The sequence below is a fragment of the Leiobunum rupestre genome, chromosome 1 (assembly GCF_980474605.1).
Source record: "Leiobunum rupestre chromosome 1, qqLeiRupe1.1.hap1, whole genome shotgun sequence".
Classification (NCBI taxonomy): domain Eukaryota; kingdom Metazoa; phylum Arthropoda; class Arachnida; order Opiliones; family Sclerosomatidae; genus Leiobunum; species Leiobunum rupestre.
In genome coordinates, this window is record NC_143384.1 from 48,830,535 (window position 1) to 48,855,488 (window position 24,954).

Here is a 24,954-nt window from a genome sequence, read left to right on the forward strand (position 1 = left end):
GTTCAATTAGAAAGAGAGACCGAATATTCTCATTTTATTCGATACCGAAGGTAATTGTAAAATTGATCACCACAAAGGCCTAATTTGATAAACTTTGCCAACCTCTTTTCGTAGATATTCCTGTCGTCATTTGCTGTTTATTTAAATAACCCGGGTTTAAAATCTTATCTGGTTTTGCTTAACGATATTATTTTAAAAACTTTGAAGCATATAAATCTAATTTTCGTCAGTTTTGTCGCTTCAATGAGATAACCAACAAAATGGATACATATTTAGTAGCTATCGGCGAAATGGTTTGAGTTTTTGACCCCCTTCCGGTTTCCATGGAGACCAGACAACGTTATGACGTAGGGAGCAGCAAGCAGAATTGCAAATAGCGATCTGTGTTGAAGTTAATTAGGTGATAAAAATTAAGAAATTGTATTGGAAACATTTATTTGTTGCAGAAAGTCTGAAAGAGTTGAGAAAATAAAATATTTTCGAATATATTTGGAAAATTTCTATGATTGTATCTCATTTCATTTAATTTCTCAACCCCTATGAATTATTTACATCGAGGGTCTCAGCATTTGATTTGATCTTCCCAAATCCAATACAAGGGTAATGAAATTTTCACCATCTGACTTTGGGAATAATAATTATAATCAGCTAGGCCAGTGGCGGCGCTAGGGGGTAGGCCAGGTAGGCCAGTGGCGGCGCTAGGGGGTAGGCCAGGTAGGCCACTGCCTACCTTAAAATTTTGAGGGGCCCCAAAATCACCTTATAAGGGGCCCCAAATTGATCTAGAAAGGGTCTCAAAATTGTCCCAAGAGATAAAATAATTTATAAAAAACAATGAAACAATTGTCGATAATGTATTTAGAAATTTTTCAGGTATCTTCTAGTAAATAAACCCAGTTATGTTATATTTGGACTCGTTTTACTGTTGTTAGAACTTTTTTGTTCGTCATGTACATCGCTACTTTATTTTATTGAAGCATTTCGTTGAGAAAAGGGGGGTACCGGGTCAGGGGCCCATTTATTTGGTTTGCCTACCCTCGCGAAAATTCCTGGCGCCGCCACTGAGCTAGGCTAATACCCAAGGCACCAACTTAGGCCCAAGACATCTAGCGACTTATATTGCCTAATGCCTTTAAACAGGTGGCCGGGTTACAATCTACTGGCTTGGTGACTTACAGAGTCACTTTGTTCCGGTTCAAGAGTGGCGTTACTGGGAGCCCTGTCGAAGAGTCCCTCTTGCGGATGGAGCTGAATGCTGCAATATTTCCCTTGAAAGTGAACGACCTCTTTGGAGCCCCTGGCGAACTCTTTGATGTCGACGCATTCGTCGTAGGAACCGAACGCCGTCAACGTTCCTTTCAGCACTCCACCCGGAAGTTTCCCAGATGCGTCGATCACTGAAACAACAAAACTTTCTTTTACAACTTGAGAAATACCTTCTTAAATACCGATAAAATTAAATGCCCTCTTCTCGTGTACTCGATTTTGACGGCTGACAACTCTGACAGCTTGAATGATCGTTCGAACTATTATACCTCTTTCGTCGATGTTGGATTTTTAGATTCTATTCAAGAACAAACTGAACCGTCGGTCAAGCCGTCCACTCTGTCACTCCTCAAAAAATTGACAATGGGGGTTAAAGTGAATATCTGCTATCGGCCTTTAAGATTTCAAAACAACTGTGTATACATTAAAGGGCACACTGGCGTTTGAATTTGACCTGTTTCACGCTCTAGTTTCTAGAATATGATTGGTCGTATCAAGGACAGTAGATACAGGGACGAGAAAGCAGGAAAAAAAATTAGATTTTAAATGTCTTCATATTCACGGGGAGTTGGATGTAAACAAACCGCGGCCATTGTTAATACGTGGTTCACCATGGACAGTATTATTGTAGTTAGTTTTTACCATTTTGATGTTAAATTAAAAATAAAACTACGAGCGTAAATAAAAAATGCCCATTTGTTTTGAACATTTAAGCCTCGTCAAGAACCGCTAAAATTCGGTGACCGCCATTTTTTTTGTTTACAACTAACTCTCCTTGTGTTTAGGTCGTTTTAGGTGATATATTCCAACAGAGGCCGCCAATACACTTTCTCGTCCCTGTATCTACTGTCCTTGGTCGTATCTGCTAAATTTGAGCCGAATTTTTCAAACGCCGGTGTGGTACTTTAATTAAGGGTTAGAAGCACTGTTGCCAACAACTGAACAGATCCGTCACAACTATTAAAAATTTGCTTTGCCATTACCAGGGCCGTAGCCAGACTATAGATGTAGATCGGGCGAACCGAGTAGTATTCAGTGCCGTTTTTATAGATTTAGTTCGAGGAACACCAGGTCGGACGAAAAAATCCCAGTATGGGCGGCGCCCCCCCCTGGCTACGGGCCTGGCCATTACCCTCCTACAGGGGCGCCCCCAGAAAGTTTTCAAAGGGGGGGCAATCTTCATACTTAGTCAAAAGGGGGAAGGAACTTCATACCTTTATTAGTGCATTTATAGCTCATAAAAGGGAGGAATTTGCCCCGTTTGTTTCCCCCCTGAGGGCGCCCCTGCCCTCCTGTGAAATAAAAATCAGCTGGCTAGGCTAATACCCAGCTTTAGTCCCATTCGACCGAAGGCGGTTTTTGAGGTTTCCCATTCGACCGAATTCCGCCAAAACGTGCGGTTTTTATGTGTCCCATTCGATCGAACGATGCTATATAAATTGGCTTTTGCTATGTCAAAGAAATACGCTGAAATGAACTTAAGGTATGCAACCGCAATCAAAAACTACTACAAAGACCGCGAGAATCCTTTGAAATCTCAAAATGAAGTAGCACTCTCCCTACTAGATGCAGTAGCTATGAATTTAGCGATGCCATTTTAATATCTTTGTACTATGCATTTATTTGAAAATAAAATGGAATAAGCATGAATTATATTTTTATCTTCACCTAGTCAAGAAAAGTAACTGAACCAAAACTGAAATAGTTAACTTAACCAACTCTAACCTAACCTAACCTAACCTAAACATGGATCTTCGATAGTACATACCTTATAAATAAAATACCAAATCACCCCGCCAATTGGGCTACATTTTAAAATTCTTTCGGTCGAATGGGAATAAACGAATACCCAGGGTACCAATCCCAAATCCCGCGACGTTGTTAAGCATAGCACTCTAGAAGTTTGAACAACAACGTCGGGAGCAGACTTGTAAATAGTGTATATTTTTAAGACAGTCCCTCTTTCTTCGCCCCCCCCCTCCTCGTTTAAATTTATGTGGTCTTTAATCTCTCTTTATTCCTCCATATTATATTCGAAAATAAATGGCACCTAACCAGACTAAGCCTATAAATTTTTTATTGTAATTATAAAAGAAACAGTCAGAAATCGAACTGGAGCATTATTTCATTATATATTCCCAACACCAAAGTTTACATATTTTCATATATAATTGTGATCGGGTAAATTAAAATGCTCGTAAATATTATCACAATTAATTTAACCATTAAAGTCTTCATTCCAAACCCATAGAGCTTAATTTTTTTTCTACCTTTATTCATTTTAATAAAGCAAAATTTTCGTCTTCAATGGCACTGTTACAATTACTGTGCCTAATGGAATACAGAGCAAGACTAACGAAGTATGAAAATTATTCCCCACGCGGGCCACACCTGTTTAAGTTAAAAGAGGAGAGCTGAAATAGTGACGGTCAGTATACACTATACAGTTGCCTCAAAGAGAAAAATAATTCTACTTTTTATTTAATTCTCGAAATTTTCCCTCTTTTTACAGAGCTAACGATATTATAACAAAAACAGTTCTTCGAACTGAAAAAAACAGTTTAGAGCTCGTTAAATGTGCAGCCTTAAAGGGACATATATTATTTTTATTGTTGATTAATATGTCAAATTTATTTGAAGTATTAAAAAATATTCCTGTGAACAACAGAATGACGTCATTCCACCTTTCAAATCACAGTCCACTGCTCCTCCAATTTTCAACACAAAATCTTTGATTCAATTTTGCCCACAAAGGTATCCATATTTATATTTATTTTCGTCCCTACACATTTAACATAAAAATTTTAAAATTTATTATTATTATTATTTTATTTTTTGTTGCAGATTATTGCAATAAATAAATAATACATAATAATAAATTTTAAATTTTTTATGTTAAATGTGTAGGGAAGAAAATAAATATAAATATGGATACCTTTGTGGGCAAAATCATTGAGTTGCGAATATTAATCTAGAGGTCCAATCGAAACGTCGGATTTCAGTATTTCGCGAAACAAGTTTTTAAAAATAAGAATACTGTCGTCTGCTCCCATCGGCGTCCCAAATGACGAGAAAACGTTATCATTCTACCCGTGGCGTCGTCTATCTCTCAATGATTCGTTCAAATAAGACGCGTTTTAAAGCAAAAAGATTTTTTTCTTCAAAATAATGGATGGCGCCACGTGTCATATGATAACGTTTGCTCGTCATTTTAGAGCATACGGCACATTCGTATTTTTCAAAAACTTGTTTCGCGGGGAGCAGATTTGATTGGATCTCTAGATTAATATTCCCAACTCAATGGGCAAAATTGGATCAAGGGTTTTGTGTTAAAAATTGGAGGAGCAGTGGACTGTGATTTGAAAGGCGGAATGACGTCATTCTGTTGTTCACAGGAATATTTTTAATACTTCAAATAAATTTGACATATTAATCAACAATAAAAATAATATATGTCCCTTTAAGGCTGCACATTTAACGAGCTCTAAACTGTTTTTTCAGTTCGAAGAACTGTTTTTGTTATAATATTTATAGCTTTAGTAGGACACAATATGCAAATATATGAGGTTAGACAATACTACATAGAAGTCGCAAATTTTATTTTAGGTAGAAATCTCAACTGTATAAATATACTAGATTGACACCCCAATGGAAGACTTTTCCCCCTTATTTACTTTTAATGGTGACAAGGGCGTATCCAGGATTTTATATTGGGTGGGGTTCTAGCTATATATTGGCCACTCAGTCCCCTTTGAGACGTAAAACTAACTTGATATTGAAAAATAATGTTACGTTGAGCACCCCTTCTTGATCCATTTCGGGGGGGGGGGGGGAGTTCCTTGATCCCCCAAAACTCCCCTTAAATACGCCCTCGAATGGCAATATTTCAACAATTTTTAACTTCACATTGAAGAAAGAACGTTGTTAAAAATTTACCCAATTGTCATACTTTTGTCTAGTACGTTACTTATACTACCAAAAATGTACTCGAGTGATTTATCAAACGGGAAATTTGGCCCCTCTGATTTTTTCGGCTACCTCTCTCTCAGCGCTTCCGGGTCACCTACGAGTAACTAGAATCTCCCCCAAATCGTTCTCGAAGACGAAGTAAATCACCCATTTTTTCAGCTCGCCTCTGGGTCAGGACACACATTTTTCGAAATTGATTTTTACATTTAGAGAAAATTATATTTCGATTTATTTCTATTTAGAGATATTTCAATTTCGATTTATTTCTATTTAGAGATATTTCAATTAGACACATTTCGATTTAGAGACATTTCCATTTAGTGACATTTGTATTTAGAGACATTTCTATTTAGAGACATTTATATTTAGAGATATTTATATTTAGAGGCATTTCGATTTAGAGACATTTATATTTAGAGATATTTATATTTAGAGGCATTTCGATTTAGAGACATTTATATTTAGAGGGATTTATATTTTGAGGCATTACTATTTAGAGAGATTTATATTTTGAGGCATTACTATTTAGAAACATTTATATTTAAAGACATTTCTATTTAGATATTTTTTTATTTTAAAGACATTTCTATTTAGAGACATTTCTTTTTAGAGACATTTCTATATAGAGACATTTCTATATAGAGACATTTCTATATAGAGACATTTCTATATAGAGACATTTCTATATAGAGACATTATTTCTATATAGAGACATTTATATATAGAGACATTTCTATATAGAGACATTTATATTTAGAGACATTTATATTTAAAGATATTTCTATTTAAAGGCATTTCTAATTAAAGACATTTCTATTTGAAGACATTATGATTTGGAGATATTTCGATTTGGAGACATTTCGATTTAGAGATCTTTCGTTTGGAGACATTTCTATTTGTCTTTAGAATTACGTAGTTGCGAGTCATAAAAGTTACTTGGGATTAAAATCTGAGAAGTATGATGGCTTTCTAGCCTTTGACAGTATTGGCAGCCAAGGTAAATTTCTACCAGTACCTACTTAACCAAAATACGACACTAACTGAAGCCCTTAAAGGGAATATGAACGAAATTAAAAATCTTTTTTTACGTAACTAGCGCCAAATCACCATTAGATTTTGTGAAACCTAGTGTCAGAAATATTAAGTTCGTTGTTCCACTCGAGGTTCCACTAGAGGTTCCACTATAAATATGGAAGCTCATACTCCCTTTAAACGTAAATATAGTTTAGACTTAGCTTCGTAGTCAACTTAGTTCAGTGTGAACAGAGTAGTATTTTCCTCCCATAAACACAGCGGGGTTGCCTGTTTCGTCTGTGCCAGTTTCAATGTTAGCAATGGTCTATTTTTGGCGCAGACAGCGAGCAAACACAAGAGGTGATGAAATAAGAGTACTTTGACCACAGAAAATAGAAAGAGGAATAGAAATTCCATTTCGGGATATGTTACGGTTACTCACTTCCGGTAATATTACCAAGTAACACCGGAATTTACATGAATTTGTTTTCCAGGAGTTTCTCGAAAGATTATTTCAATCTTCATTTTCAGTTAAATTATTAAACATGGCACATATCCCTATAATTTCGAAGTTATCGAATTTTTACCATTTTTAAACAGCATAGCGTAATGCTATTTGAAATTAAATGAAATTATTTAAATTATTTTATTTGTTAAGTAAATGATTTAAATTATTTTATTTGTTAAGAAAATGATTTAAATTATTTTATTTGTTAAGTAAATGATTTAAATTATTTTATTTGTTAAGTAAATGATTTAAATTATTTTATTTGTTAAGTAAATGATTTAAATTATTTTATTTGTTAAGTAAATGATTTAAATTAGTTTATTTGTTAAGTAAATGATTTAAATTAGTTTATTTGTAAAGTAAATGATTTAAATTAGTTTATTTGTTAAGTAAATGATTTAAATTAGTTTATTTGTTAAGTAAATGATTTAAATTAGTTTATTTGTTAAGTAAATGATTTAAATTAGTTTATTTGTTAAGTAAATGATTTAAATTAGTTTATTTGTTAAGTAAATGATTTAAATTAGTTTATTTGTTAAGTAAATTATTTAAATTAGTTTATTTGTTAAGTAAATGATTTAAATTAGTTTATTTGTTAAGTAAATGATTTAAATTAGTTTATTTGTTAGGTAAATGATTTAAATTAGTTTAAATAATTGGTTTTTCGAATTAAACTTTGAAAGTACATGGTTTTGGAACTAAGTTAGCGAATAAAAGTGAAACGTCAAGAGATATTTTCTCTGTTTTGACCTAGCCTTACATTATAATAGCTGAAGTAACTGACCTTTCATCGCCCATCCGTCCAGCCTCCGGAGCCCTACGACCAGCCGTAACAACGCGAGTTTACAATCGGGGGACAATAACGTTTTGGAATTCTTCAACGCCATGGGCAACACTTTTTCGAACACTGAATCGACGAATTTGGTGGCCTTGACTTCCAAATTTTCAATGGAGTCTTTATTTCCGTTTTGACAACGATATTGCCCAGGGTAACATATAATTAAGAGTAAACCACACGCTATTAACGTCTTTAAAACTAACATGTTTCCTATTAGACTGTCGTCCACAAATTGACGTGTAGAAAACGAAAAACCGGATGGTGCTTCACGGGGTTTGGCAAAACTAAACGCTTTCCGACCGAAAAACGGAAAATGAGGTTCCGGAATTTTTGTTTCACTTTTATGAAAGGTCCAGTTCCACCCTAACGTTTTACGCTTCTGTTTTTGAGGAGAATTATCGCCAAATTGTAAATTTTCGCAAAAAAACCAGTTATTGAAGCGGCACAGGGGGACTCGTCCGTTCCGCATGTGGGTCACCCGACCGTGGTAGCTCTCTTCGGCGCAGCTCACGCCTTCACTGGTCGTCTTCCAACTGCGGATATGCCATAGAGGCGATGTTTCGCGTTTATATGTAAATTCTGGGTCATTTAACAAGAAGCGAAAGTATTTTTCTCGTTAATCTATTTGAAATGGGTGACTGTGGCCTGTATAATAGCGCTGTAGGGTTATAAATCAAACGTGGAAGTTGTACGTGATACGGGGAAACCTTTACTCCCTTTTTCAGACATTCTCGAAAACAATAACGCTTTGGGATTAAGGAATGTAGTGGCGGGTTTTGTGTTTGCGTACGAATTAGTGCGTTTATGATGAAGCCTAAATTTACCTGGAATTTTTAAGTCATCAAGTTTGAATACGCCCGAGATATCGTTGAAAGCAAATATCGCATTTCATGTTTGAGTAAACTTTTAGTCCCGGAAATTAAAAGTCTTCGTTGACATTTTAAGATGTAGTCATTAGATTCGAATTGTTTTCGTTATTTACCACGAGCCTGGAAACTGGATCGAAAACGTTCTATGTAAATTAACATTGCAATTTTGTTCTGACAGTTACAACAGTATATCGATTGTGAAATCATTGTTAAATCCAAGTTATCACATCGTAGTTTGTTGCCGGGTCAATTTCTTCAAAATATTCTATTAATATTAATGTTATTAGATTATTTAAACTAATTTCATTTAAATCCCGTGATTTAAAAAACAGCAATATAAATTAAATTTCTAATGATAAGCAACTTTGAGCAATCTAAAATATTAAATGGTTATTAAGGTTATTTAAAATGTCATTTAATTTCAAATTATATAACCTAAAGATTAATTAGTCTGAAAAAGTAACTATTCCGTAATGACAAAAAAGCTAAAACCTAAACAAATTTGAAGAAATTAAAATACTTGCAGTCCATAAAGTCATTCATTGAATAAAATAAAATAAAATAAATAAATAAAATAAAATAAATTGTTCAAAAATCCACCAATAATTAAAAAAAAAAATAATTGATTGGAATATTTTTGAAAATGTATTTATTTTAAAAATTTAAACCAAACGTTTTCAATCGGCTGTGCGTTCGTTTTATTGTAACTTTATATGTTGTGAATCAAGCGGAAAAATATTCCCCCTTCGCTTCGCCGCGGCCATTAAGCTAAAAAATTTGAAATAATTAGGTGTTACACCGGTACCACGCTCAATTAATTCGATACACATTAATTAAGTAATTAATCGGTATTAATGCTTTCTAGTTCCTCATTCATTAAAACTCGATATGAGGTATTCGTATAATTCTAAGATCTACAGATGTTTTGATCTATTTAATAATGGATAAAATTGGTTTAAGGAATCATAGTCATAAGCCTCGGCCACACTTAAGGCCCAAAAACGGTTTTTCAGTGATTTGAAACGGAATCGAATGACAATCAAAGAATCAAGAGTGGAATAACGGAATATTAAGTAATCATGGCGGAATCACGGAATCTTGCTAGAATCTAGAATCTTAGCAGAATCAAGAATCTTGATTATAAATGCCTAGATTCGGAATCTCGTACACATGTTCCTTTAAGTGACGGACCCCTCACCTGCCAGCGCACTGACGAGGCGGTACCTGTTTCTTTGCTTCCGATACCCGGAAGATGGCTCTCCGATCCGTTCTTTAAAAGAGGTTTTCAAAATGTTAGGCTTAACCTTTTCCATTGAGATGAAACAAAAATAGATATTAAACTCATTTAAATAAATGAAATATGTGTCCTGGAAAATAAACTTCTTTTAAGAAACTAAAATTTGCTATCACGTTTGCACTCTTGACAACGCCCTAATGGTTTGTGGGTCTTGACTTTTGAAAGTTGAAACCTCGCCGTTGCTCAGGTCAAACGAAAATGCCGGAAATTAATTGAAGATATTTGCCATGCACGGGCGTTTATAATAACGTAGGCAATGTTGAAATACAACAAAAAATGTCTGATTTTCATTTACAAGTGAAATGTTGAAGTTGAAATGAATTTTTTGCGGCGTAGTATCAAAGATAATATAAACTTCGAACCCTAGATTCGAAATCACTGCCTCGCTCGAAGTCAATAGCGTCTACCCACTTCCTGCCGGATCTCCGAAAAAATAAGCTTCATATTTTTCGCGAGCGCTACTATATCCAAAATGTATCTTTAATTTTATCTTTTCAAATAAATGGTTCTAAAACTTACTTTACTTAGTGTACCTACGTACATTCATTTTCGTAAAGTTGTAAGTTCTGATGTAAGGGATGTACATGCGAAGTACCGAAGGAATGAATTACAAATTGATAGACTGGAATAAAGTCGTAGAAATAAGTAAATAACCACTCATTTGTTAAGTGTTATCGGTAAACACAAAAGGATCAACAAACACTCTGTTTTTTGTAATGTTTAAATTCATAATTAGTTCTAACATTTTCGTTACGTATCCATTTTATCCAACATTTTCACCACTTGCTTTAAAAAAATTAAATAATCTACGTGGACGGATTTGAAAAAATTGTGGTAGTGGGAGGCCCCCATAATTTTGGTGGGGCCTTCAAATGGTTGGCCTACCTCCCCAAAAATCCTGGCGCCACTATACCTCTATTCGCCCAACAGCTCGTCATCAAAGTTGGCTGTGATAGGAATACAGCGACCGATGGAAGCTGATTTTTCAGAGGTCACGTGCCGGAAGTGGGTAAGCGCTGAGAAGGCTCCGAGAATTCTACTCTAGTGTTCTATATTATTTTCGGTAGTATCGACTAGGTCTATTAACCAATTCACAGATTAGTTGCAGGAAAATACAATTTTAAGCGAATCCCTAGGGGTTTGATATTAATTCTTTTATTTGCGACAGAGCCAAATTTAAACGTTTTGATAGGAAGCGAATTAATACTCACTGATTTATTACCAAGATATTTATACTTAGGGAGATGAATTTAGAGCGTGATCCCAGTAACCTCCTTTCCCAGTATCACATGGGTTTCCCTAAACTGACGTCATCCGACGTTATTGAGGCACCCGCCGGTGTCGTTCTCAACCCGCCTCGTGCCGGGGGAAATTCGGATGGCATTCCATTCCCCAAATGCCCATAACACCAACTGCCCAAAACACAAACTGCTCATTACACCAACTGCCCAAAACACCAACTGGTTATTACTCCAATTAGCCAAAACACCAACTTCTCATTACACCAACTGCCCGAAACACCAACTGCTCATTAACCCAACTGTACAAAACACCAACTGCTCATTACTCTAACTGCCCAAAACCCAAACGGCTCATTTTTGGAAAAACCATAAAAGAAAGTTCAACTGTAAAAATTCCAAATAAAAAGAATCAGGAAAAATTAAAAATGTAGTTTAAAAACTATATTTCAAACTGTTGGTGCCACCTGGGAAGAATTCGAGTATATAAAAATCGATGTCTTACGGCGTTACTCCGGTAAAGGCTTGGTGAAAGAACATTGTACCAGGCATGTATCTCAAATTTATCAGACATAACTACCTTAAAGCAGAGCATAATGCTAAAAATAGCAGGTTTAAATTAAAATGGTGTTAAATAGTAGAAGGAAAGTGAGGTCGGCACATCGATCCCAGGATCGAGGATCGAGGATCCAGGATTTAAGGGGTGAAATGGGGGTAAAATCATCGAAAAGTCAATGTATTTATGGTATTCCTCGCGACGATTTGTTTTCCCGTATATCAACATATTATGTTCAGGCCAACTTGTTCATTTATCTACGCTTATCTCGAAAGATACTTGAACGTATATCTTATCGTCATGGAATATTCGTTGTTAAAGTAGAATGGAAATATTTTTAAACTTCATTTTAATATCATTGTAGTACGCTTGACACTTGAACCAATCTCACGAGTATTTCTTAAAACGAATATCTCGATCGCGTTTTATCGTACGAAATAAGTGGAAATTATGTAAGTTGTATGATACTTGATAACCTAGGCAGGAAGATAGCGCGCGCGTGCGCAGATTACCTGGGAGGCGTGGATTGCCCGGGCGCGCGATTAATTTGAATTTAAAACATGGATTCCCTCTCCGAAATAATTCATGTACCCAAAATTGGACCGCAAGTTTTTTTCTTTTAGGGGAATCTCTATGGGAGTTTAACATTACAATAAAGCTAATAGGTCCAGTTTGGGGTACATTTGGTCCGAAATGGGGTACATAGGGCCGAAACAGGTGACTTTGGTCGTTTTAAGGGTACTTTTGGTCTATTTTGGTCCATTTTTGGGTACATCAGAAAAGCAGTTGGAAAAACGAAGAGCCTTTTTTTTTCACCCATCTCCAAACTCCAAAAATTTATTGCTTTAATTTATTTATCGCTTCCGTAGGTATAAAATAAGATAAAAACCATTTACCTATATTTTAATTACGGTAAATTAAAAATACTTAATTAGTGTACTAAGTTACGTTTAAAAGAACCTTTTGTAACAATTCCAATATGTAAATATAGGTATAAGGATTGAAAAAATACTTAAAGTGGTTTTACTGATAAACTCTAAAGGAATTTAACTTTAAAGGGTATCTTAGATTATTGTTTTTAATTTTATTCAAGTTGAAAACGTATTAAGAGTCCTTCAAAGTACTATAAAAGGATTTTATTTACGAACTTAATTCATATTTTCTTCAAACTTTCAATTCGCTTTTATTACTATTTAAATACGGTAAAATATAATTCTTATACACAAATATAGTCAGAAAGATACTATAAAACACTAAAATTAAAATTAAATTAAATTTGTGTGGATAAGATTTGTAAATATTATTTTGAAACTAATAACTTTCATGCTTTATTTAAGTCAATCCAATAAAAACAATTACCTATATTTTAAATACGGTAAAATATAAATACATTTCCGATATGTAAATAGGTAGAATAACACTGAAAAGTTCCTTTTTCTTCTTTTAATACGACAACACACAACTCTGATACGCAAATATATAAAGAAAATATAAAAAAAATTTACTCTACGTTCGATACGTTAAAATACATTTCCGATACACAAATATAGATAAAGAAATACTATAAAATGTAAAAAGGTAGAAAAATACTACACATTAACCATTATGAATTTAAGCTTACAACATCCTTCACGTATAGAGCATAACATTTATGTTCAGAGTTAACTTGTTTCCTCGTTATCTTTATCGCATATGTTTTAAATAGCGTATGGAATAAGTTAAGAATGTACTGAAATGGTGTATGTTTAAACCTCGTAGAATAAAGAGTAAAACATATGTTCAGAGTCGGCTTGATTACTAAAGCGAATAACACAGAGACGTTTCCGGTGTAGTCACGTAGGAAGAAAAATACTACAACACTCTCTATACTCTACATTCAACACGTTAAAATATACTTCCGAAATGCCAATATAGGTAGTAAAATACTACAAAATCTCTATACTTTACCTTCAATACGTTAAATTACATTCCAATATGTAAATATAGGAGGAAAAATATTACAAAGGCCTCTTTTCTTGGCGTTCAATATGTTAAAATAGATTTCTGAAATGCAAATGTAGGTAGTAAATACTACAAAATCTCTATACTCTACCTTCAATACGTTAAATTACATTCCAATATGTAAATATAGGTAGTAAATACTACAAAAGCCTCTTTTCTTGGCGTTCAATATGTTAAAATAGATTTCTGAAATGCAAATATAGGTAGTAAATACTACAAAAGCCTCTTTTCTTGGCGTTCAATATGTTAAAATAGATTTCTGAAATGCAAATATAGGTAGTAATTACTACAAAAGCCTCTTACTCTACGTTCAATACGTTAAATTAATGATATGCCTCCGATCGAATCGTTCATTTTTTCCTATTTAAATATACGCATTTAAATTAGAATTGCTTCTAGTGTTCGGCAGTCGATTAATTTTTATCCACAAATTTTCCGATTTATTTAAAAAACGTTGGTAAAAAGAATATCATTTTAACTTATTTAATTGTGTTTTTTACCCAACCAAGCATTTATTTGAATAAAAGTGGTATTTATTTAAATAACCAATAGTTAAATAAAAATTGTTAAATGTTTAAATAATCGAAAGTGAACAAGCCTATTTTTTAAATAAAACAAACAGACTTTAGAGTTGATAAGATTTGTAAATATCATTTGAAACTAATAATTTTCACGCTTTATTTAAGTCAAGCAATTACATTTTTTAAAATGAAAGAAGTTAAACAATATAAAAATTTTTAAATATTGTAAATATTTATAGGTAATAAAGAAATTAAGAAATGTTTTAATTAAAATATTTTTCATTTTCTACTACATTTTTAAAAATGAAAGAAGTTTAACAATATAATTATTCTAATATAATTTCAAAATCAGGTATTATTTAAAGTACAAATGCATAATTTAGTGAAGCAATTCTTATTTAAATACTTTTATTTAATTAATTTGTGTATCTGAAATGTATTAATTGAAAAATAAGTGGGTTTTACTATTTATCACGGTTTTATATATATATATATATATATATATATATATATATATATATATATATATATATATATATATATATATATATATATATATATTGGAATTGTTACAAAAGGTTCTTTTAAACGTAACTTAGTACATTAATTTATTTTGGAAGTTCAAAACGTATTAAGAGCCCTTCAGAGTACTATAAAAGGATTTCATTTACAAACTAAATTAATATTTTCTTCAAACTTTCAATTCGTTACTAATTTGAATTTAAATGAAAACATCATGGATTATAGGTGCGTAATCTACTATTAGACCGAACTAATTAAAAAAATACTTAAAGTAAGTGGTTTTACTGATAAACTCTAAAGGAATTTTGGAATTTTCTAGAATAGCAAAGTAAAACTAAAACGTAAACCAAGTTTAAAACGAAACTAATAACTGGGAGAAAGGTTGAAGTAAGTAATTTTTTTTGATTTTTCGTTTTTTAATTTTTGAGTTCCCTATATTATTATAAACTAAATTAAATATAATTTTTGAAAATTTGTGATAAAAGATCTGCTCCTTCGTGTTTTACATATATTTAAAAACTCGAGATTTTAATGAATTGTTTTCAAAGCATGAAAAATATAGCAGATCCTTTGATTTTAATTGTAGTTAGTAGTTACTTAAAAAAAAGTCGCTAGCTGACTTGGAGCTGGTGTAGTTAAATTTTAAAAATGTGTATTTTAAATTTTGTTTGTAAAAGTTTTTTTTTGAAAAAGTTTAGTATTATAGTTTAAATTTATTAAATAAAATAAAATATAAATTATACATTTGGTTTAGTATTTTACTATTGCAAGTAAAATTAATAGTAATTTCAATTACTTTTTTAGTTTTTTTTGACAAATATGCAAACTATTTAGTTATTTCAAAAACAAATACGTCGAATTATTTGGTATTCGAAATACTATTGGTTAGTTTTTATATATTTAATTTTATTTTTCAGAACAATTTCTCTTTGTCTAGCTTCTTCTAACTTTAATTTAGATGGCCTTAAAGCCAAGTATTTAACAAATTTTGTAACCAAGTAGATGGAACTTTAAACAATTTTTCAGTCATGTAGTCAAGGAAATGTTCAAATATACGTGTATTTGGTCATTTTGATGGTCAAATAGCCCAGTATGGAACTGCGAGATGATAGTCAGACATTGAGACGCGGGTGGCGCCCGTGCCCCAGCGTCCGCGCCAGCCCCGTCGGTGCCCCATTTCACATTTCAGACGTCGACGGAGGCTCGGGGCACCATCAGGGCTGGCGCGGACGCTGGGGCACGGGCGCCACCCGCGTCTCAATGTCTGACTATCATCTCGCAGTTCCATACTGGGCTATTTGACCATCAAAATGACCAAATACACGTATATTTGAACATTTCCTTGACTACATGACTGAAAAATTGTTTAAAGTTCCATCTACTTGGTTACAAAATTTGTTAAATACTTGGCTTTAAGGCCATCTAAATTAAAGTTAGAAGAAGCTAGACAAAGAGAAATTGTTCTGAAAAATAAAATTAAATATATAAAAACTAACCAATAGTATTTCGAATACCAAATAATTCGACGTATTTGTTTTTGAAATAACTAAATAGTTTGCATATTTGTCAAAAAAAAACTAAAAAAGTAATTGAAATTACTATTAATTTTACTTGCAATAGTAAAATACTAAACCAAATGTATAATTTATATTTTATTTTATTTAATAAATTTAAACTATAATACTAAACTTTTTCAAAAAAAACTTTTACAAACAAAATTTAAAATACACATTTTTAAAATTTAACTACACCAGCTCCAAGTCAGCTAGCGACTTTTTTTTAAGTAACTACTAACTACAATGAAAATCAAAGGATCTGCTATATTTTTCATGCTTTGAAAACAATTCATTAAAATCTCGAGTTTTTAAATATATGTAAAACACGAAGAAGCAGATCTTTTATCACAAATTTTCAAAAATTATATTTAATTTAGTTTATAATAATATAGGGAACTCAAAAATTAAAAAACGAAAAATCAAAAAAAATTACTTACTTCAACCTTTCTCCCAGTTATTAGTTTCGTTTTAAACTTGGTTTACGTTTTAGTTTTACTTTGCTATTCTAGAAAATTCCAAAATTCCTTTAGAGTTTATCAGTAAAACCACTTACTTTAAGTATTTTTTTAATTAGTTCGGTCTAATAGTAGATTACGCACCTATAATCCATGATGTTTTCATTTAAATTCAAATTAGTAACGAATTGAAAGTTTGAAGAAAATATTAATTTAGTTTGTAAATGAAATCCTTTTATAGTACTCTGAAGGGCTCTTAATACGTTTTGAACTTCCAAAATAAATTAATGTACTAAGTTACGTTTAAAAGAACCTTTTGTAACAATTCCAATATATATATATATATATATATATATATATATATATATATATATATATATATATATATATATATATATATATATAAAACCGTGATAAATAGTAAAACCCACTTATTTTTCAATTAATACATTTCAGATACACAAATTAATTAAATAAAAGTATTTAAATAAGAATTGCTTCACTAAATTATGCATTTGTACTTTAAATAATACCTGATTTTGAAATTATATTAGAATAATTATATTGTTAAACTTCTTTCATTTTTAAAAATGTAGTAGAAAATGAAAGATATTTTAATTAAAACATTTCTTAATTTCTTTATTACCTAAAAATATTTACAATATTTACAAATTTTTATATTGTTTAACTTCTTTCATTTTAAAAAATGTAATTGCTTGACTTAAATAAAGCGTGAAAATTATTAGTTTCAAATGATATTTACAAATCTTATCAACTCTAAAGTCTGTTTGTTTTATTTAAAAAATAGGCTTGTTCACTTTCGATTATTTAAACATTTAACAATTTTTATTTAACTATTGGTTATTTAAATAAATACCACTTTTATTCAAATAAATGCTTGGTTGGGTAAAAAACACAATTAAATAAGTTAAAATGATATTCTTTTTACCAACGTTTTTTAAATAAATCGGAAAATTTGTGGATAAAAATTAATCGACTGCCGAACACTAGAAGCAATTCTAATTTAAATGCGTATATTTAAATAGGAAAAAATGAACGATTCGATCGGAGGCATATCATTAATTTAACGTATTGAACGTAGAGTAAGAGGCTTTTGTAGTAATTACTACCTATATTTGCATTTCAGAAATCTATTTTAACATATTGAACGCCAAGAAAAGAGGCTTTTGTAGTATTTACTACCTATATTTGCATTTCAGAAATCTATTTTAACATATTGAACGCCAAGAAAAGAGGCTTTTGTAGTATTTACTACCTATATTTACATATTGGAATGTAATTTAACGTATTGAAGGTAGAGTATAGAGATTTTGTAGTATTTACTACCTACATTTGCATTTCAGAAATCTATTTTAACATATTGAACGCCAAGAAAAGAGGCCTTTGTAATATTTTTCCTCCTATATTTACATATTGGAATGTAATTTAACGTATTGAAGGTAAAGTATAGAGATTTTGTAGTATTTTACTACCTATATTGGCATTTCGGAATTATATTTTAACGTGTTGAATGTAGAGTATAGAGAGTGTTGTAGTATTTTTCTTCCTACGTGACTACACCGGAAACGTCTCTGTGTTATTCGCTTTAGTAATCAAGCCGACTCTGAACATATGTTTTACTCTTTATTCTACGAGGTTTAAACATACACCATTTCAGTACATTCTTAACTTATTCCATACGCTATTTAAAACATATGCGATAAAGATAACGAGGAAACAAGTTAACTCTGAACATATATGTTATGCTCTATACGTGAAGGATGTTGTAAGCTTAAATTCATAATGGTTAATGTGTAGTATTTTTCTACCTTTTTACATTTTATAGTATTTCTTTATCTATATTTGTGTATCGGAAATGTATTTTAACGTATCGAACGTAGAGTAAATTTTTTTTATAATTTCTTTATATATTTGCGTATCAGAGTTGTGTGTTGTCGTATTAAAAGAAGAAAAAGGAACTTTTCAGTGTTATTCTACCTATTTACATATCGGAAATGTATTTATATTTTACCGTATTTAAAATATAGGTAATTGTTTTTATTGGATTGACTTAAATAAAGCGTGAAAGTTATTAGTTTCAAAATGATATTTACAAATCTTATCCACACAAATTTAATTTAATTTTAATTTTAGTGTTTTATAGTATCTTTCTGACTATATTTGTGTATAAGAATTATATTTTACCGTATTTAAATAGTAATAAAAGCGAATTGAAAATTTGAAGAAAATATGAATTAAGTTCGTAAATAAAATCCTTTTATAGTACTTTGAAGGACTCTTAATACGTTTTCAACTTGAATAAAATTAAAAACAATAATCTAAGATACCCTTTAAAGTTAAATTCCTTTAGAGTTTATCAGTAAAACCACTTTAAGTATTTTTTCAATCCTTATACCTATATTTACATATTGGAATTGTTACAAAAGGTTCTTTTAAACGTAACTTAGTACACTAATTAAGTATTTTTAATTTACCGTAATTAAAATATAGGTAAATGGTTTTTATCTTATTTTATACCTACGGAAGCAATAAATAAATTAAAGCAATAAATTTTTGGAGTTTGGAGATGGGTGAAAAAAAAAGGCTCTTCGTTTTTCCAACTGCTTTTCTGATGTACCCAAAAATGGACCAAAATAGACCAAAAGTACCCTTAAAACGACCAAAGTCACCTGTTTCGGCCCTATGTACCCCATTTCGGACCAAAAGTACCCCAAACTGGACTTATTAGCTTTATTGTAATGTTAAACTCCCATAGAGATTCCCCTAAAAGAAAAAACTTGCGGTCCAATTTTGGGTACATGAATTATTTCGGAGAGGGAATCCATGTTTTAAATTCAAATTAATCGCGCGCCCGGGCAATCCACGCCTCCCAGGTAATCCGCGCACGCGCGCGCTATCTTCCTGCCTAGGTTATCAAGTATCATACAACTTACATAATTTCCACTTATTTCGTACGATAAAACGCGATCGAGATTATCGTTTTAAGAAATACTCGTGAGATTGGTTCAAGTGTCAAGCGTACTACAATGATATTAAAATGAAGTTTAAAAATATTTCCATTCTACTTTAACAACGAATATTCCATGACGTCAAAACACTCTTAAATTCAAATTAACCGCGTCCCCCGGGGTAATCTGCGCACGCGCCGCCCAGGTTATCAATTTTTACATCATTTCAACTTATTCCGTACGATAAAACTTGATAAGATATACGTTCAAGTATCTTTCGAGATAAGCGTAGATAAATGAACAAGTTGGCCTGAACATAATATGTTGATATACGGGAAAACAAATCGTCGCGAGGAATACCATAAATACATTGACTTTTCGATGATTTTACCCCCATTTCACCCCTTAAATCCTGGATCCTCGATCCTCGATCCTGGGATCGATGTGTCGACCTCACTTTCCTTCTACTTTAAATTTTTAATCATTAGTATATTTTCATTCTATAAAATTAATAATTTGTAAATTATCATCTTATTAAATAAATAATTTGTAAATTATCATCTTACCTATACAGTTGGTTCAAACAGTTTCTTTCCACAAACAAGCACGGCTTTTGCAATGGCAGGTCAACCGCCACAAACCTAGTCAGTTTTATGAATGATCTTGTACCCAAAGTAGTCAACAAAGGTCAAGTGGACGCCATATTTTTGGACTTTAGCAAGGCTTTTGACTGTATGAACCATAACATTCTACTATCTAAGCTGAAAGGGTATGGGCTAGGTGGTGCGGTACTTAATTGGGTGGAAAGCTACTTGGCGGATCGTCCTAACATTATCAAAGTAAACGGTACAATAACATCTGTAAGCTATGTGACACGCCGCGGCGTTCCCCAAGGATCGTGCTTTTATTTATTATATTCACAAATGACATCTTTTGGGAAATAGACAGTCCAAGTGTTGCCAAAGCGTACGCCGATGATACAACAACATACAATAACATAGAGTCAATATCAGACTGTAAAACCTTAGACACCAACGTTAACCGAATTTATTCTTGGGGGGTGACCAATGAAATGCCATTAAACGGCTCGAAAACCATTTTTGTCTCTTTCACCCGAAAGCACAAACCCATAACCTATCCCTATTCAATCAACAATGAAACTTTAAAACGAGAACTCGAGGTCAAAAACTTGGGCATCATCTTTGACTCGCAGCTACGTTTTTCCCACCATATTGATAAACTTAAGAAAGATTGTATAGGAAAATTGTACTGTATCTTAAAATTGGCCAAAAGACTCCGTTCTCCAAAGGCCTTTCATTTGTTATACATTTCGTTAGTTAGGTCTAGGCTTGAGTATTGTTGCGTGGTGTGGAATGGCTGCAGTGAATATCTCAAAAACATAACTGAAGGCGTACAAAATAAGTTCGCCCATCTATATTCTCATAATTTCCACCCGGTTTCCAATTACAGATACAAAAAAAAAATTAATAATGTGTAACCTTCAATCAATTAAAAACCGAGTAAATTACCACGAGATAATGCTAATATATAACCTGCTAAGCTCTAGAACTGACTGCATCGAGCTAGTTAACGAAATAAATTTAAATACATTACTCAAGAATACTCGAGCCAATACGCTTTTCTATATCAAGGATACAAAAGACCTAAAACCAATAACCCGATGCCAAAAGACATTCAATAAATTATGCCACAAACTAGATATATCGTATCCGTATTCAACGTTTCGCAAAAATGTACTAAAAGAAATGAATTTGCTTTAAAAATTTATATCTGTAACTTTGCAATTTGGATAAGATGCAAACTGAAAAATATATATAAATGCGTAAACGTAAAATATAAATTGTAAATATATGTAAAAATTGATTTTAAAAACTTTTTAAATGATTTTAAACTTAAACAAAAAAACCCTTACTTATATTGACATGGATGTAAAAAAAAAATCATTAATATAAAAAACCCTGTAATTTTGTAAAAAGCGTCTTTTCGACGTGTTATTTTGCAGGAAATAAAACACATTTGAATTGAATTGAATTGAATCTTATAAAATTAATAATTTGTAATCTATCACTTTATTAAATTAATAATTAGTAAATTTTAATTTTATTAAACTAATAATTAGTAAATTTTAATTTTATTAAACTAATAATTTGTAAATTTTAATTTTATTAAATTAAATTAATAGTTACATAAGTTTTCATTTTATTAAATTAAATTAATAGTTACATAAGTTTTCATTTTATTAAATTAAATTAATAGTTACATAAGTTTTTATTTTATTAAATTAAATTTATAGTTACATAAGTTTTCATTTTATTAAATTAATATTTTGTAAGTTTAAATTTTATAAAATTAATATTTTGTAAGTTTAAATTTTATAAAATTAATATTTTGTAAGTTTAAATTTTATAAAATTAATATTTTGTAAGTTTAAATTTTATAAAATTAATATTTTGTAAGTTTAAATTTTATAAAATTAATATTTTGTAAGTTTAAATTTTATAAAATTAATATTTTGTAAGTTTAAATTTTACAAAATTAATATTTTGAAAGTTTAAATTTTATAAAATTATTATTTTCTTAGTTTTTTTATCAAATTAGTATTTTCTTAGTTTTAATTTTATAAAATTAATATTTTGTAAGCATTGATTTTATAAAATTAATATTTTGTAAGCATTGATTTTATAAAATTAATATTTTGTAAGCATTGATCTTATAAAATTAATATTTTGTAAGCATTGATTTTATAAAATTAATATTTTGTAAGTTTTAAATTTATTAAATTAATAATTTGTGAACTTTATTCTGTTAAATTAATAATTTGTGAACTTTATTCTGTTAAATTAATAATTTGTTAATCATCATTTTATAAAATTAAAAATTTGTAAATATTCATTTTATAAAATTTATAATTTATAAATATTCATTTTATAAAATTTATAATTTGTAAATATTCATTTTATAAAATTAATAATTTGTGAATATTCATTTTATAAAGTTAATAATTTGTAAATATTCATTTTATAAAATTAATAATTTGTAAATCTTCATTTTATAAAATTTATAATTTATAAATATTCATTTTATAAAATTTATAATTTGTAAATATTCATTTTATAAAATTATCATTTGTAAATATTCATTTTATAAAATTATCATTTGTAAATATTCATTTTATAAAATTATCATTTGTAAATATTCATTTTATAAAATTATCATTTGTAAATATTCATTTTATAAAATTATAATTTGTATATTTTATTTTGTTTTTTATTTTGTATTGGTAAATGTTCCTTTTATAAAATTATCATTTGTATATTTTTTATATTTTTATTTGTTTATTTTTATTTGTATATCTTTATTTGTATATTTTTATTTGTTTATTTTTATTGGTATATTTTTATTTGTAAATATTCATTTTATGAAATTATCATTTGTATATTTTTATATTTTTATGTGTACATTTTCAATTTGTGAAATAGTTTTATATTATTAATACGCGAAATTGTTGATAATGTTTTTAATTTTTTTTACGTTAAATAATCGTATATTTACAATAACGCAAATTTATTTATTAATTTGCTATTTAATTACACAATTAGGTTTGTACTGAGCACAGTTTTTATTTAATTTAGTTTGGGGATTTTTCCAATATATCGGATTATTTCGTTATTTTCCCAATGCGATTTCAAATAGCTAAATATAAAATTAATGGCTGTATTGTCTGGGTAAAAAAATTATAAAAATAAAGAAAATTAATGAAGGTTTATTTATATTTACAACACCGTTATTCGAAGAAATTATTAAAAATACCAATGCCTCATCTTAAAGTCGTGCGAGTGAAATTCCGGTTTACCATTTCAAGGTAATCTCCCGAAACGAAATTCCGAGAAGTTTTCTCAACAGGAAAGATTTCTTTTATCATTTCTTTCGTATTTTTATAAATAGCTGAGTAACGCAATGCAACGCAATCTCTTTTTATTCCCAGAAAAAATTCTCCTAAATTTCGAATAAAGGTTCTATTTTTATGTGATTTCAAGAATGTCATGTTGAAACGATTTTTAGGGGTGCTCCCAATCCTCATCGTCTCAACATAATCTTTCTGCGTAAATACCTTCTTGGGAATTTACTGGTGATAATACAATATAAGGGGTTCTTAAAATGAATTTAATGAATTTTAAATTTTCTGCCTATAGTATTTTATTAAGAATTGGTAAACACAGTGGTTTTTGAAAGCCAGATTAAATTATTTTGAGAATTTCCATGCAATTCTAATTTTTTTATTAACTTTGATTATTGCACCGGACACAGGTGTAGGTTTAACATAAATTATAAATCATAATAAGCTAACGCGACATTAAATGCCATTAATTCAGGTGGATGGGAGGGTGGTGGCAAGCCCTTGATGCTACGCGAGTAAACAGCTCCCTACACTTACTATTACCGTTAACCTCTACAAATTTTTATGGAAAGTGAAATTGAAGAACCATTGAACCAGAAAACAATAGTAATTAAAATAAAGTGTTTAAAAAAATGCTTGTAGCTATCGTGGAGGCAGCAATGACTTAATTTCCGAACCCCATTTCACGCACACTGCTATCGGGGTTTTCCCCTCAGGGGTAGTGCTCGGCATCCATGAATAAAATAAGCTCGGCAATTTTTAAATAATATTTATTTAAATAACCAATAGTTGAATAAAAATTGTAAAATGTTTAAATAATCGAAAGTGAATAAGCCTATTATTTAAATAAAACAAACAATTATTTAAATAATTACCAATTTTATTCAAATAAATGCTTGGTTGCGTAAAAAACATAATTTAATAAGTTAAAATAATATTCTTTTTACGAACGTTTTTTAAATAAATCGGAAAATTTGTGGATAATGAATAAACAATTCCGAGCACTACTCCGGGGGACTATTCTGTAATATTTTTAGATGTCGAACTCAGGAATCCATACCTCTACTTGGAATGCTAATCACGGCAGATTTTCGTCTGGATGTGGCTGACGGTATTTTTGACGTCACTATGTTAACTCAACAAACAACAACGTGTGAGGGGAGCGCGTGCAGAGGGGATTTTTTCTCTCTTAGGCAAGGCCAAAGCCGTCAGTGTGATAGTATGCATACGCGATACGCCAGGATAAGCATTCCAAGTAGAAGTATGGATTCTTGACGATCTCGAACGGCTCCATAGCAATCGAGAACGATCTCGATCGAGAGGTGGTATTCTGTAACTCGTTCGCTTCGAGTTCGCTACGGGGGATGCCGATTCTCGATAAAAGGATAGAAGTTGAACGAGTGACGTAGTTCCTTTATTAGTTGACCAATGAGATCGGGGATTTTGGAAACAATAG

At 30.8% G+C, this 24,954-nt stretch overlaps 1 protein-coding gene across 1 annotated transcript; it reads right to left on the reverse strand.

Moving 5' to 3' along the window:
* Nucleotides 1-1,149: 1,149 nt before the first annotated feature.
* LOC149963153 (uncharacterized) lies at nucleotides 1,150-7,800 on the reverse strand. Its single transcript, XM_090164764.1, has 2 exons — nucleotides 7,542-7,800; nucleotides 1,150-1,397 (listed from the first exon to the last, which is right to left on the reverse strand). Exons 1-2 carry the CDS (start codon nucleotides 7,798-7,800, stop codon nucleotides 1,150-1,152), a joined length of 507 nt encoding a protein of 168 aa, XP_090020890.1.
* Between the last annotated feature and the right edge of the window lie 17,154 nt (nucleotides 7,801-24,954).